Source organism: Chiloscyllium plagiosum, chromosome 18, assembly GCF_004010195.1.
Source record: "Chiloscyllium plagiosum isolate BGI_BamShark_2017 chromosome 18, ASM401019v2, whole genome shotgun sequence".
Taxonomy (NCBI): domain Eukaryota; kingdom Metazoa; phylum Chordata; class Chondrichthyes; order Orectolobiformes; family Hemiscylliidae; genus Chiloscyllium; species Chiloscyllium plagiosum.
The window spans coordinates 346,726-362,730 of NC_057727.1; the positions used below are offsets into that span (position 1 = coordinate 346,726).

Below are 16,005 nucleotides of genomic sequence, written 5' to 3' on the forward strand. Positions count from 1 at the left end.
ACCTGTCTACAGGTAACTCTCCACTGACTCAGACCCGTCTACAGATAACTCCACACCAACTCAGATCTGTCTACAGGTAACTCCACACCGACTCAGACCTGTCTACAGGTAACTCTGCACTGACTCAGACCTGTCTACAGGTAACTCCACACTGCAACATACCTGTCTACAGGTAACTCCACACTGCGACATACCTGTCTACAGGTAACTCCACACTGCGACATACCTGTCTACAGGTAATTCTGCACTGACTCATACCTGTCTACAGGTGACTCCACACTGACTCATACCTGTCCACAGGTGACTCCACACTGACTCAGACCTGTCCACAGGTAACTCCACACTGGCTTATACCTGTCCACAGGTGACTCCACAGTGACTCATACCTGTCCATAGGTGACTCCACACTGACTCAGACCTGTCCACAGGTAACTCCACACTGACTCAGACCTGTCTACAGGGAACTCCACACTGACTCAGACCTGACTACAAATAACTCCACACTGCGACACACCTGTCTACAGGTAACTCTGCACTGACTCAGACGTGTCCACAGGTAACTCCGCATTGACTCAGACTTGTGTACAGGGAACTCCATACTGACTCATACCTGTCCACAGATAACTCCGCACTGACTCAGACCTGTCCACAGGTAACTCCACACTGACTCAGACCTGTCTACAGGTAACTCTGCACTGCGACACACCTGTCTACAGGTAGCTCCGCACTGCGACACACCTGTCTACGGGTAACTCCACACTGACTCAGACCTGTCTACAGGTAACTCAACATTGACTCATACCTGTCTACAGGTAACTCTGCACTGCGACACACCTGTCTACAGGTAACTCCGCACAGCGACACACCTGTCTACGGGTAACTCCACACTGACTCAGACCTGTCTACAGGTAACTCAACATTGACTCATACCTGTCTACAGGTAACTCTGCACTGCGACACACCTGTCTACAGGTAACTCCGCACTGACTCATACCTGTCTACAGGTAATTCTGCACTGGCTCATACCTGTCTACAGGTGACTCCACATTGACTCATACCTGACCACAGGTGACTCCACACTGACTCATACCTGTCTACAGGTAACTCCACACTGACTTATACCTGTCCACAGGTAACTCTGCACTGACACAGACCTGTCTCTAGGTCTCTCCACAGTCTCACACACAGACTGCTGGGTGCTCCCCCTGAGCTGACTATGCTTTAGTCGCTGATTGTGATTGGACTGCCTCTTATCGGAGGGCCATACAGGAGGAAGGTGATGGTTCCAGCTGGTACCCCTCAATATTCCGAGCCTTCCAGCTGATGCCAAGGGACCTTCAGCATAAACCCAAACATTTACCGGAAAATGCCAACCTTTTCAGAGGTCTGTACAGATCCCAATCTCAGAAACATAAACCCCATCAATCCATGAAGATAAACCTGGGAGAGTGAGTTCTCTCTCACTTAGCGTGGGACTTGGACAGAGACAGTGTCTTGCTGCGTGTGGATCAGCATCTACTGGCTGTGCAGTCATTCAGCTCTCTCTCACTGCAGGAATATACCGGACCTGGTATACATTGGCTTGAGTTTGTTCTTAAGGTGTTCTCTGTGTCCAAGAAAACAGAGACTAATCTTGTTCACTGGGGTGAACAAGGTCAGATCCACATCGGGCAGACCACTGTAGCAGGGCGGCAGAGAGTATGGGGTTAAAGGGCCGACTCTCACTGATGTACAGACACAATCGGTGAGACTGCTGAGACTGTCCAAGAAGGACAGGGAAAGGACACTCACTCCACTCCATTCCATGGTCCTGCACTGAATATTCCCGAAGGATTGGTGCATCATGATGTAAAACCCCCAACAACCACAAACCTTTCTGAAGGTCATCATTACCAGGAGCATGTGACACACACACTCTCCCTGTCCACTCAGAATGTGCAGCGCAATGGGTTGGGGGGTGGGGGGGGGGGTGTTCCATCATTTCAGAGGGGCAGTTCGAAATCAACCCCATTGCTGTGGGTCTGGAGCCACACAGAATCTGAATGGCCACACAATAGGCCCAGATTGGGTAAGGATTTCCTTCCCTAAAGGACAGTAGTGAATCAGTTAGGATTTTATGACAATCCAACAGTTCATTTGTTAGCTTTTGTTTTGCAGTTTTCATTTGGAGAACTGCCACTATTCCTCGAGCCTACGCTGTCTTGTCCGAAGGTGGACAGTGCTGGGGGACCAGCACAAATCCTACTTTCAGTGCCAGTTCCCCCAGTCAGACACCACCAGCTCCAGCCCCCCTCAGTGACCCTTAACCTGGGGTGAAGGGGGAAAGCTCAGTCCCAGCAGCCCCTCCTCCAGGGTGTCTGCAATCGGTCACCCAGTGACCTGTCGAGAAGCAGACTGTGGTCAGATAGTGAGAGTGATGCAAGGACAATGTGGGTCAGGAAAGGCTGGCATGTGATGCACAATAGGTGCATCGGCTCGAATTTACCGGAGAAAGTGATGAGGTGCAGAAAAATACTTGTCAATAATTGGTTAATAAGACAATCATCACTCATGCAGGTAACACGGGTGGGGGGAGGGAATATGCAGGACTGCCACTGTGTTATCGAGAGGCAAACGTTCTCTCACTGTAGATCGACTGAAGCAATGCAGTTCACTATTTCAAACAACGATCCAACCAGCGAAAACAAAAATCTCCTCTCAGACTCCGGGGTTTGAATTCATTTTGGGGTCTAGAGTTGATTTGGGTTAAAGCCACACAGAATCTGAATGGCCACACATAGACAGGAATTACTCAATGATTCATCACAGAATTACCCCCAAATTAACAAAATCCTGAGAAAGGGACAGCGAGATCAGGGGTTAGGGTTCGGGTTAGGGTCAGGGTCAGGGTTGGGGTGAGGGTCAGGGTTAGGTTAGGGTTAGGGTTGGGGTTAGGGTCAGGGTTAGGTTCAGGGTTGAGGTGAGGGTCAGGGTTGGGGTGAGGGTCAGGGTTAGGTTAGGGGAAGTTTCTCCTTGCATTTGTATAGCTGCTGGGAGGAGGAGGTTGGATCAAGATGAGGAGGTTGTTGGGCTGGGAGGATGTAGAAGGTGGGTTGTCAGATGAAGAAGAGATAGGGTTGGATGTGCAGAGTGTGTTGAAGAAGGAGGGTGAGTTGGTGAGGAGGTTGGGTTGAGGTGATGTAGCTGGCTGGAAGTGGAAGAGGGTAGGCCAGGAGGATGTGGAGGGTAAGGGTTGGATGAGGAAGTGAGTGTGGACAGCACAATGTCCTCCATCACCTGGTCATCTTACCTGCAGGTGAAGGCCAAGTTCCTGGAAGCTCAGGGTTTTGCATAAACACTAGATCTTAGCTTTAAACAGGCTAATAAAATACAGCAGATAGGTAGGTCGGCAAAGTAGAACATTAGACGTTGAACAATATAAGAGAACCTAAAAAACCTTCTGATAAAGCATGGCCACCCCATCCATCCCTGGACCTGGTCGAAAAATCCCAGGAAAATGCATCTCTTGTTGCTTTTGCTCCTGTAGAATTGCGATGTTAGCTCCTGTCCCAGAACTGCCAACCGCAAGGTGCAGAACCCAACGGGATATACAGCACCTCAAGAACTGAGTCCCAAAGACATTGAGAACCTCCAGACTGAGCTGGACAGATTTGTCCTCAGGAGTGAGGTGAAGATGAAGATGGCCATGAGTGTGTATCAGTAAATGACACAGACAGGGACAGCCCAGTCACTAGTGATCTTCCAGGAGATTGGAACAGGAGCACAGTTAGATGCACACTTCAGGTGAAGTGGAGTCAGGGGGCTCCTATTGCTCAGACAGGGCTGGGTGGGTGGGTGGGGGTAGGTTCTGTCCAATTGGTTGTGTAAGAGCTGACCAAATGTCACAGCTGGAAATATTCACAATGTGTTAATCTCAAAAACAGCCGTCGCTATCCATAACTAGACAGTGGGAGTTGGGGAGAACATCATCTCCTGATTGTGCTGCACAGTAACCTGGTGATTCATACCCAGAATCACTCACTCACTCCCAGCAGAGGAATGATCCAGAATTGAAGGATTTCTTACAAGCGACCACTTTTCTGTTCTTCTCAATAAACAGCTGAATTTGGAAGCAGTGAGTCGTGGTGGCCAGGGGCTCAGTGCCAGGAGAGGGCAGAGGAAACTGATTCAACGGAAACATTCAAAAAGGGCAGCTGGGGAAATACTGGAAGGAAGAGAATCCCAGGACCATGAGGAAGAGCTGAAGAAAGTGGGATCCTTTGGAAAACTCTTTCAATGAGCATGGTCAGACATGTTGGGCCAAATGGCCTCCTCTTATGCTGTCAGAGTCTACGGCTAATGTACAAACATATTTAATCAGAGAGGTAGCACCCATCCGGGGTACTGGGCACTGTGCCAATAGTAGGGAGGTGTGTAATGGGTGTGCAGCTCTCCTGGTTTCAGGCTGGGTTCAGGTACCGCACACATCATCACTGAGGGGCTGTGCTGGATCCCAGTACTGCTGCTGTCAGCTCGGAGTCAGACTCATGACAGGAAAAAGGAACACAGCACACCTTCCTCTGTGTGGCTCCTGCCCAGGGTTCAGCCCAGCATTTTTCTGAAGGATTCCTATCGTTATGGGGGAATGAGAATTCCCTGTGACAAACACCAATGGCAGTGATTGGCAGCTACAGTAGGCAGATACGTGGCCCTCCCTCAAACAGGTCTGTGCCTGGGAGCGCTTTCCATCTTACATAGCGCCCTCTCTGCTGGTCCCTCCTCAGGACATTGATAGGGCTCCATTTCCCAGGTTTCCATCACCCTCCACCATCTTGTAGCCCAACGTGGTTCAGACCACTGTGTGGGAACTGGGAATGTCCCTCCTCAGACAGCGAGCTCCCCTCTCTCCTGCAATATATTGCCAGGCTGTAGGACATTGCTGTTTAGAGAATGGCTGGGGGTGGGTCTGCCCAGCACTGACACGTGGTTAAGGATAAAGGTGAATGACCCTAATGGCTTTGATCTCTGCCAATCCTCAGTTTCTCTTTGCTCTGGCATACGCCATCATCTTCAGCTTTTCAGTCTGGACCAGAGTCCACTTGGCTTTCAGTGCTGGCTCCCACAGCGGAACAGCTGTCCTGGTAAGAGCCAGCGTTACCCTACGCGTCCCCACTACAATCCCCTCCCTCGCCCACCCACCCCAGTTCCTCAGGCCACGTATCTGTAGCTGTCAATCACTCACACGCAGCACACCCCCGCGGGGGGCGGGAGGTAGCCATGAACAAGGGGAATATGCTGCTCCCCACTATGTTTAGGTGATGTACCTCCCAGGGTTTGCTGGGTGGGGGGGCCTGAGGGTGAAGGGCATGGGGGTGACTACATGGGCAGGGGGCAGAGGTCAGTCTGTGAGTTGCACACATCACAGATACAAGAACAACGCTTGCTGACACCAGGGAGCTGGTCCCATCCTTCCACAGCATCCCCTTCCACTTGCGAAAACACCCAAAATGGACTGTTTCTTTGGAGAGAAAAGTAATGAACAAAGTGTATCTCCTGTGTTGCTAGGTTACCTGTAGCAGTTGTTGTGAAAACGATTGTAGCTGCCTAGTGCTGTGAGTGCTCCTAATCCAATCGCATATGAGAAAAAGATCTGGGTTCCTGCATCAATCCAAACCTTCAAGAGAAATCAAGTAAAATAAAACATTCTATAAACCAACAGCAGCATGTGTGGAAGCAATATGGGGCGGCCAGTCCATGGGTTTGAATTAAAGAAACCTAAAAAAAACCCAACATCATCAACAACAAATTATATTTCTGACAAACTGCATTATGTTACAGGAGGACGAGGCAATGCTCCTAGTCATTTCACAGCAGCTTCCCAATAACTTCACCAACAGGGAACTGGCCAATAGTCAAAACATACAAGAGGAAAGATTTCAGCCCAATGCAATCGAATTAGGGAAACACTGCGAGATTCAGAAGGAGGACGAGGGGAAGAGACAGAAAAAAAAATCACGACGGTGAGGGGAAGCGAATACACAATGGTTACCTGAGCTTCACCAAGCTTGGACCAATCAGGTTTCAAATAATAAATGATGCCGTCCAGAGCTCCTGGTAATGAGACGCCATGGGCAAGGAGGATGACCAGAACAAGATAGGGGAACAGAGCCGTGAAATAGACCACCTGCAAATGGGAGAGAGGGAGGGAGAGAGAGTGAGAATGAGGGAGAGAGAGGGAGGGGGAGCGAGTGAGAATGAGGGAGAGAGAGAGGGAGAGAGAGAGAGAGAGAGAGGTCAATGGGGCAACTCCATCTCCTTCAGGGCTCACCCAAAACACAACAACGTTTACTGACCCATCTCTTCACCTGGACGTTCCTGCATTAGAAATATTTCTCGGGTTTCTCCTTAACAAATGATTTTCTTGTCGGAAACATCTGATTGGATCATTCAACTTTCTAAGTGGTAGGTCTGGATGAGCGAGCACCAATCAACAGAATTCCCTCCCTCAGGGCATTGTGGGTCAACCCACAGCACATGGACTGCAGCGGATCATGCAGACAGCTCACCCCCCACCTTCTCAATCCCTGCTATTGGAAGGATGTTATTAAGTTGGAAAGGATGCCACAAGAATTTACAAGGAGATTACCAGTTCTGGAGGGTTTGAGCTATATGGAGAGGCTGGGGTCGTTTTCCCTGGAGCGTTAGAGGCTGAGGGGTGACCTTATAGAGGTTTATAAAATCATCAGGGACATGGATCGGATAAATAGATAAAGTCTCTTCCCTGGGGTGGGGTAGTCCAGAACTAGAGGGCATAGGATTAAGATGAAGGGGGAAAAATATAAAAGGGACCTGAGGGGTAACATTTTCACACAGAGGTTTTTTAAAAACAAATTATTCATTTTTTAGTGGGACATAGGCATCGCTGGCTGGGCCCAGCATTTATTACCCATCCCTAGTTGCCCCTTGAGAAGGAGGGGGTGAGCTGCTTTCTTGACCCGCTGCAGTCCATGTGCTGTGGATAGACCCACGATGCCCTTAGGGAGGGAATTCCAGGATTCTGACCCAGGGGCAGTGGAGGAAAAGCGATATATTTCCAGGTCAGGATGGTGAGTGGTTTGGAGGGGAACTTGCAGGAGATGGTGTTCCCATGTATCTGCTGCCCTTGTCCTTCTAGATGGAAGTGGCTGTGGGTTTGGAAGGTGCTGTCTGAGGATCTTTGGTGAGTTTCTGCAGTACACCTTGTAGATAGTACACACTGCTGCTACTGAGTGTGGGTGGGGGAGGGAGTGGGTGCTTGTGGATGTGGGGCCAATCAAGCAGCTGCTTTGTCCTGGATGGTGTTGAGCTTCTTGAGCGTTGTTGGAGTTGCCCCCATCCAGGGCAAGTGGGGAGTATTCCATCCCACTCCTGACTGGTGCCTTGTAGATGGTGGACAGACTTCAGGGAGTCAGGAGGGGAGTTACTCACCGCAGTATTCCCAATCTCTGACCTGTTCTTGTAGCCGCTGTGTTTATGGGGTGAGTCCAATCCAGTTTCTAGACAATGGTAACTGCTAAGTTGTTGATAGTGGGGGATTCAGTGATGTGAACACCATTGAATGCCAAGGGGCGGTGGTTTGATTGTCTCATATTGAAGATGGTCATAGCCTGGCATTTGTGTGGCATGATGTTACTTGCCACTTGTCAGCCCAAAGCTGAAAAATGTGTTGCTGGAAAAGCGCAGCAGGTCAGGCAGCATCAAAGAGCAGGAGAATCGACGAATCCTGAAGAAGGGCTCATGCCCGAAACGTCGATTCTCCTGCTCCTTTGATGATGCCTGACCTGCTGCGCTTTTCCAGCAACACATTTTTCAGCTCTGATCTCCAGCATCTGCAGTCCTCACTTTCTCCTACTTGTCAGCCCAAGCCTGGGTATTGTACAGATCTTGCTGTATTTGAACACAGACTGCTTCGGTATCTGAGGAGTCGTGAATGGTGCTGAACATTGTGCAATCATCAGTGACCATCCCCATTTCTGACCTTATGGAGGGAAGGTCATTGATGAAGCAGCTGAAGATGGTTGGGCCCAGGACGCTACCCTGTGGGACTCCTGCAGAGATGTCCTGGAGCTGAGATGACTGACCAACAACCACAACCATCTTCCTGTGTGTCAGGTATGACTGACCAGTGGAATGTTTACCCCCTGACACTCAATGATTCCACTTTTGCCAGGTCTCCTTGAGGCCACATTTGGTCAAACACAGTCTTGATGTTAAGGGCTGTCCCTCTTCCCTCCCTTCTGGAATGCAGCTCTCTTGTCCATGTTTGACCCAAGGCTAGAATGCAGTCAGGAGCTGGGTGGCCATGGGGGAACCCAAACTGGGTGTGTGTGGTGTATGGAATGAGCTGCCAGAGGAAGTGGTGGAGGCTGGTACAATTACAGTGTTTAAACGACATTTGGATAGGCACATGGACAGGATTGGCTTCGAGGGATACGGGCTAATCACAGGAGAATGGGACGAAGTTAGTTTGGGAGGCTGCTGAGCAAGGTGAGGGCCCATTGTATTCGAGGTGAGCTGCTGGGATGGATTGAGGATTGGCTGTCTAACAGAAGGCAGAGAGTTGGGATAAAAGGTTCTTTTTCAGAATGGCAGCCGGTGACGAGCGGTGTCCCGCAGGGTTCGGTGCTGGGGCCACAGCTGTTCACATTATATATTAATGATTTGGATGAGGGAACCGGGGGCATTCTAGCGAACTTTGCCGATGATACGAAGTTAGGTGGACAGGCAGGTAGTACTGAGGAAGTGGGGAGGCTACAGAAGGATCTAGACAGGTTGGGAGAGTGGCCCAGGAAATGGCTGATGGAATTTAACGTGAGCAAGTGCGAGGTCTTGCACTTTGGCAAAAAGAATAAAAGCATAGACTACTTTCTAAATGGTGAGAAAATTAATAAAGCCAAAGCACAAAGGGATCTGGGAATGCTAGTCGAGGATTCTCTAAAGGTAAACATGCAGGTTGAGTCCATGATTAAGAAAGCGAATGCAATGTTGTCTCTTATCTCAAGAGGGTTGGAATATAAAAACAGAGATGTACTACTAAGACTTTATAAACCTCTGGTTAGGCCCCATTTGGAGTACTATGTCCAGTTTTGGTCCTGCAGGTTAGGGTGGATTGGCCGTGGGATATTGTCCCATAGTGCCCAGGGATGTGCAGGTTAGGGTGGATTGGCCGTGGGATATTGTCCCATAGTGCCCAGGGATGTGCAGGTTAGGGTGGATTGGCCGTGGGAAATTGTCCCATAGTGCCCAGGGATGTGCAGGTTAGGGTGGATTGGCCGTGGGATATTGTCCCATAGTGCCCAGGGATGTGCAGGTTAGGGTGGATTGGCCGTGGGATATTGTCCCATAGTGCCCAGGGATGTGCAGGTTAGGGTGGATTGGCCGTGGGATATTGTCCCATAGTGCCCAGGGATGTGCAGGTTAGGGTGGATTGGCCGTGGGATATTGTCCCATAGTGCCCAGGGATGTGCAGGTTAGGGTGGATTGGCCGTGGGAAATTGTCCCATAGTGCCCAGGGATGTGCAGGTTAGGGTGGATTGGCCGTGGGATATTGTCCCATAGTGCCCAGGGATGTGCAGGTTAGGGTGGATTGGCCGTGGGATATTGTCCCATAGTGCCCAGGGATGTGCAGGTTAGGGTGGATTGGCCGTGGGATATTGTCCCATAGTGCCCAGGGATGTGCAGGTTAGGGTGGATTGGCCGTGGGATATTGTCCCATAGTGCCCAGGGATGTGCAGGTTAGGGTGGATTGGCCGTGGGAAATTGTCCCATAGTGCCCAGGGATGTGCAGGTTAGGGTGGATTGGCCGTGGGATATTGTCCCATAGTGCCCAGGGATGTGCAGGTTAGGGTGGATTGGCCGTGGGATATTGTCCCATAGTGCCCAGGGATGTGCAGGTTAGGGTGGATTGGCCGTGGGATATTGTCCCATAGTGCCCAGGGATGTGCAGGTTAGGGTGGATTGGCCGTGGGATATTGTCCCATAGTGCCCAGGGATGTGCAGGTTAGGGTGGATTGGCCGTGGGAAATTGTCCCATAGTGCCCAGGGATGTGCAGGTTAGGGTGGATTGGCCGTGGGATATTGTCCCATAGTGCCCAGGGATGTGCAGGTTAGGGTGGATTGGCCGTGGGATATTGTCCCATAGTGCCCAGGGATGTGCAGGTTAGGGTGGATTGGCCGTGGGATATTGTCCCATAGTGCCCAGGGATGTGCAGGTTAGGGTGGATTGGCCGTGGGATATTGTCCCATAGTGCCCAGGGATGTGCAGGTTAGGGTGGATTGGCCGTGGGAAATTGTCCCATAGTGCCCAGGGATGTGCAGGTTAGGGTGGATTGGCCGTGGGATATTGTCCCATAGTGCCCAGGGATGTGCAGGTTAGGGTGGATTGGCCGTGGGATATTGTCCCATAGTGCCCAGGGATGTGCAGGTTAGGGTGGATTGGCCGTGGGATATTGTCCCATAGTGCCCAGGGATGTGCAGGTTAGGGTGGATTGGCCGTGGGATATTGTCCCATAGTGCCCAGGGATGTGCAGGTTAGGGTGGATTGGCCGTGGGAAATTGTCCCATAGTGCCCAGGGATGTGCAGGTTAGGGTGGATTGGCCGTGGGATATTGTCCCATAGTGCCCAGGGATGTGCAGGTTAGGGTGGATTGGCCGTGGGATATTGTCCCATAGTGCCCAGGGATGTGCAGGTTAGGGTGGATTGGCCGTGGGATATTGTCCCATAGTGCCCAGGGATGTGCAGGTTAGGGTGGATTGGCCGTGGGATATTGTCCCATAGTGCCCAGGGATGTGCAGGTTAGGGTGGATTGGCCGTGGGAAATTGTCCCATAGTGCCCAGGGATGTGCAGGTTAGGGTGGATTGGCCGTGGGATATTGTCCCATAGTGCCCAGGGATGTGCAGGTTAGGGTGGATTGGCCGTGGGATATTGTCCCATAGTGCCCAGGGATGTGCAGGTTAGGGTGGATTGGCCGTGGGATATTGTCCCATAGTGCCCAGGGATGTGCAGGTTAGGGTGGATTGGCCGTGGGATATTGTCCCATAGTGCCCAGGGATGTGCAGGTTAGGGTGGATTGGCCGTGGGAAATTGTCCCATAGTGCCCAGGGATGTGCAGGTTAGGGTGGATTGGCCGTGGGATATTGTCCCATAGTGCCCAGGGATGTGCAGGTTAGGGTGGATTGGCCGTGGGATATTGTCCCATAGTGCCCAGGGATGTGCAGGTTAGGGTGGATTGGCCGTGGGATATTGTCCCATAGTGCCCAGGGATGTGCAGGTTAGGGTGGATTGGCCGTGGGATATTGTCCCATAGTGCCCAGGGATGTGCAGGTTAGGGTGGATTGGCCGTGGGAAATTGTCCCATAGTGCCCAGGGATGTGCAGGTTAGGGTGGATTGGCCGTGGGATATTGTCCCATAGTGCCCAGGGATGTGCAGGTTAGGGTGGATTGGCCGTGGGATATTGTCCCATAGTGCCCAGGGATGTGCAGGTTAGGGTGGATTGGCCGTGGGATATTGTCCCATAGTGCCCAGGGATGTGCAGGTTAGGGTGGATTGGCCGTGGGATATTGTCCCATAGTGCCCAGGGATGTGCAGGTTAGGGTGGATTGGCCGTGGGAAATTGTCCCATAGTGCCCAGGGATGTGCAGGTTAGGGTGGATTGGCCGTGGGATATTGTCCCATAGTGCCCAGGGATGTGCAGGTTAGGGTGGATTGGCCGTGGGATATTGTCCCATAGTGCCCAGGGATGTGCAGGTTAGGGTGGATTGGCCGTGGGATATTGTCCCATAGTGCCCAGGGATGTGCAGGTTAGGGTGGATTGGCCGTGGGATATTGTCCCATAGTGCCCAGGGATGTGCAGGTTAGGGTGGATTGGCCGTGGGAAATTGTCCCATAGTGCCCAGGGATGTGCAGGTTAGGGTGGATTGGCCGTGGGATATTGTCCCATAGTGCCCAGGGATGTGCAGGTTAGGGTGGATTGGCCGTGGGATATTGTCCCATAGTGCCCAGGGATGTGCAGGTTAGGGTGGATTGGCCGTGGGATATTGTCCCATAGTGCCCAGGGATGTGCAGGTTAGGGTGGATTGGCCGTGGGATATTGTCCCATAGTGCCCAGGGATGTGCAGGTTAGGGTGGATTGGCCGTGGGAAATTGTCCCATAGTGCCCAGGGATGTGCAGGTTAGGGTGGATTGGCCGTGGGATATTGTCCCATAGTGCCCAGGGATGTGCAGGTTAGGGTGGATTGGCCGTGGGATATTGTCCCATAGTGCCCAGGGATGTGCAGGTTAGGGTGGATTGGCCGTGGGATATTGTCCCATAGTGCCCAGGGATGTGCAGGTTAGGGTGGATTGGCCGTGGGATATTGTCCCATAGTGCCCAGGGATGTGCAGGTTAGGGTGGATTGGCCGTGGGAAATTGTCCCATAGTGCCCAGGGATGTGCAGGTTAGGGTGGATTGGCCGTGGGAAATTGTCCCATAGTGCCCAGGGATGTGCAGGTTAGGGTGGGTTGGCCGTGGGGAATTGTCCGTGGTGTGAGGTGCATTAGTCAGAGGGAAATTAGTCTAGGTGGGTTACTCTTTGGAGGGTCAGTATGGACGGGTTGGGCCGAAGGGCCTGTTTCCACACTGTCGGGAATCTAATCTCATCTAAAGGTCTCTGTAGGCCGTTCCCCCATCAAAGTGGGCAATTTGGAGGGATATTAAAGGGAGCGGGGAGAGTGGGATTAGACTGGGTGGGATAGTAAAGGGAGCGGGGAGAGTGGGATTAGACTGGGTGGGATATTAAAGGGAGCGGGGAGAGTGGGATTAGACTGGGTGAGATATTAAAGGGAGTGGGGAGTGAGTAACCTGGGCGGCACGGTGGCACAGTGGTTAGCACTGCTGCCTCACAGCGCCTGTGACCCGGGTTCAATTCCCGCCTCAGGCGACTGTCTGTGTAGAGTTTGCACGTTCTCCCCGTGTCTGCGTGGGTTTCCTCCGGGTGCTCCGGTTTCCTCCCACAGTCCAAAGGTGTGCAGGTCAGGTGAAATGGCCATGCTAAATTGCCCGTAGTGTTAGGTAAGGGAGAAATGTAGGGGTATGGGTGGGTTGCGCTTCGGCGGGTCGGTGTGGACTTGTTGGGCCGAAGGGCCTGTTTCTACACTGTAATGTAACCTAATCTAAAAAAAAAATCTAATCTAACCTCTGATGCCTTTTGCCAAAGTTGGGTATCCCAGGGATATAGAGTCATGGAGATGTACAGCACGGAACAGACCCTTCGGTCCAACCCATCTATGCCGACCAGATATCCCAACCCAATCTCGTCCCACCTGCCTGTACCCGGCCCATATCCCTCCAAACCCTTCCTGTTCATATACCCATCCAGATGCCTTTTAAATGTTGTAATTGTACCAGCCTCCTCCATTTCTGCCTGCCTCTCATCTCCTTTAAACATTCCCCCTCTCATCTTAAACCTGTGCCCACGGTATTTAACATTTCCATCCTGGGAAAAAACACAGACTATCCACCCTCTCCATTTCCTTCACACTTTGATACACAGCCCTCAGACTGCAACACTCTGGAGAAAACAATTCAATTTGGTTAAACCTCTCCTTTTTACTAAGACGTTGTAATCCAGGCAACATCCTGGTAAACTAAATTGGGAACAGATGCATGACAGAAATGTGGAGTTTGTTTAGGAAGCACTTGCTGATGGTGCTGAATAGGTTTGTCCCACTGAGATAAGGAAGGGATGGTAGGGTGAAGGAACCTTGGGTGACAAGGGATGTGGAACATCTAGTCAAGAGGAAGAAGGAAGCTTACTTAAAGTTGAGGATGCAAGGATCAGACAGGGCTTTAGAGGGTTACAAGGTAGCCAGGAAGGAAGTGAAGAATGGACTAGGAGAGCTAGAAGGGGGCATGAGAAAGCTTTAGCGGGTAGGATTATGGAAAACCCTAACACATTCTACACTAATTTGAGGAACAAGAGGATGGACAGAATGAGGGTAGGGCAGAGGAGGGATAGTGGAGGGAACTTGTGCCTGGAGTAGGAGGAGGGAGGGGAGTATTGGAGGAGGGAGGGGAGTATTGGAGGAGGGAGGAGGGTATTGGAGGAGGTGGGGTGTATTGGAGGGGGTAGTATTGGAGGTGGGGAGCATTGGAGGAGGGAGGTTGGAGGAGGGAGGGGAGTGTTGGAGGAGGGAGGGGAGTGTTGGAGGAGGGAGGGGAGTGTTGGAGGAGGGAGGGGAGTGTTGGAGGAGGGAGGGGAGTGTTGGAGGAGGGAGGGGAGTGTTGGAGGAGGGAGGGGAGTGTTGGAGGAGGGAGGGGAGTGTTGGAGGAGGGAGGGGAGTGTTGGAGGAGGGAGGGGAGTGTTGGAGGAGGGAGGGGAGTGTTGGAGGAGGGAGGGGAGTGTTGGAGGAGGGAGGGGAGTGTTGGAGGAGGGAGGGGAGTGTTGGAGGAGGGAGGGGAGTGTTGGAGGAGGGAGGGGAGTGTTGGAGGAGGGAGGGGAGTGTTGGAGGAGGGAGGGGAGTGTTGGAGGAGGGAGGGGAGTGTTGGAGGAGGGAGGGGAGTATTGGAGGAGGGAGGGGAGTGTTGGAGGAGGGAGGGGAGTGTTGGAGGAGGGAGGGGAGTGTTGGAGGAGGGAGGGGATGTTTCACGAGTGAGAGGTACCTTGATGTGTGAGGACATTCCCTAAGTTCCTACAGGAAGTGAGGGAAGAAATTGCTGCGTCTTTGGCGATGATCTTTGCGTCCTCACTGTCCACTGGAGTAGTGCCAGATGATTGGACAGTGGAAAATGCTATTCCCTTGTTCAAGAAAGGCTATAGGGATAATCCTGGGAATTACAGAGCAGTCAGTCTTACGTCAGTGGTGGGCAAACTATTGGAGAGGATTCTGAGAGACAGGATTTATGATTAATTGGAAAACTATAGTTTGATTAGAGATAGTCAGCATGGCTTTGTGAGGGGCAGGTCATGCCTCACAAACCTTACTGAATTCTTTGAGGATGTGTCAAAACACATTGATGAAGGTAGAGCAATGGATGTGGTGTACATGAATTTTAGCAAGGTGTTTGATAAGGTTCCCCATGATGTGCTCATTCAGAAAGTAAGGAGGCATGGGACACAGGGAGACCTGGCTGTCTGGATACAGAATTGGCTGGCCCATAGAAGACAGAGGGTGGTGGTAGATGGAAAGTATGCAGCCTGGAGCTTGGTGACCAGTTGTGTTCCACAGGGATCTGTTCTGGGACCTCTGCTCTTTGTGATGTTTATAAATGACTTGGATGAGGAAGTGGAAGGGTGGGTTAGTAAGTTTGCCGAAGACACGAGGGTTGGGGAAGTGATGGAGGGCTGTTGTAGGTTGCAACGGGACAATGACAGGATACAGAGCTGGGCTGAGACGTGGCAGATGGAGTTCGACCTGGAAAAGTGTGAAGTGATTCATTTTGCAAGGTGGAATTTGAATGCAGATTACAGGGTTAAAGGCAGGATTCTTGGCAGTGTAGAGGAGCAGAGGGATCCTGGGTCTATGTCCATAGATCCCTCAAAGTTGCCACCCAAGTTTAGATTAGATTAAATTCCCCTACAATGTAGAAACAGGCTCTTCGGCCCAACAAGTCCACACCGACCCTCCGAAGAGTAACCCCCTCCCAGACCCATTTCCCTCTGACTATTGCACCTAGCACTGTGGGCAATTTAGAATGACCAATTCACTCCTAGATTCTAACCTCCAGCAACACTGTCCCCTTGACTTGTCCAGACTTGTCCGACCTGCCCAGCTCCTTTTCCACCTATCCACTCCACCCTCTCCTCCCTGACCTATCACCTTCATCTCCTCCCCCACTCACCTATTGTACTCTATGCTACTTTCTCCCCACCACCACCCTCCTCTAGCTTATCTCTCCACGCTTCAGGCTCTCTGCCTTTATTCCTGATGAAGGGCTTTTGCCCGAAACGTCGATTTTGCCTGTCCTCGGATGCTGCCTAAATTGCTGTGCTCTTCCAGCACCACTGA

General features: G+C 51.5%; 1 protein-coding gene and 1 long non-coding RNA gene across 3 annotated transcripts in view; one reads left to right on the forward strand and one right to left on the reverse strand.

Moving 5' to 3' along the window:
• The window catches only part of LOC122558777, a 2,839-nt gene extending 766 nt beyond the window's left edge, over window positions 1-2,073 (forward strand). For both annotated transcript variants that reach the window (XR_006314247.1, XR_006314248.1), the window contains exon 3: window positions 13-2,073. This is a non-coding gene — a long non-coding RNA (uncharacterized LOC122558777). The remainder of the gene's footprint in view (window positions 1-12) is intronic.
• LOC122559229 (sodium- and chloride-dependent creatine transporter 1-like) overlaps window positions 1-16,005 on the reverse strand; it is a 107,816-nt gene that overhangs the window by 20,295 nt on the left and 71,516 nt on the right. The window contains exons 6-7 of the mRNA XM_043708608.1: window positions 6,029-6,163; window positions 5,550-5,653 (exon numbers count right to left, since the gene is read on the reverse strand). Coding sequence (XP_043564543.1) covers window positions 5,550-5,653; window positions 6,029-6,163 — 239 coding nt within the window. The remainder of the gene's footprint in view (window positions 1-5,549; window positions 5,654-6,028; window positions 6,164-16,005) is intronic.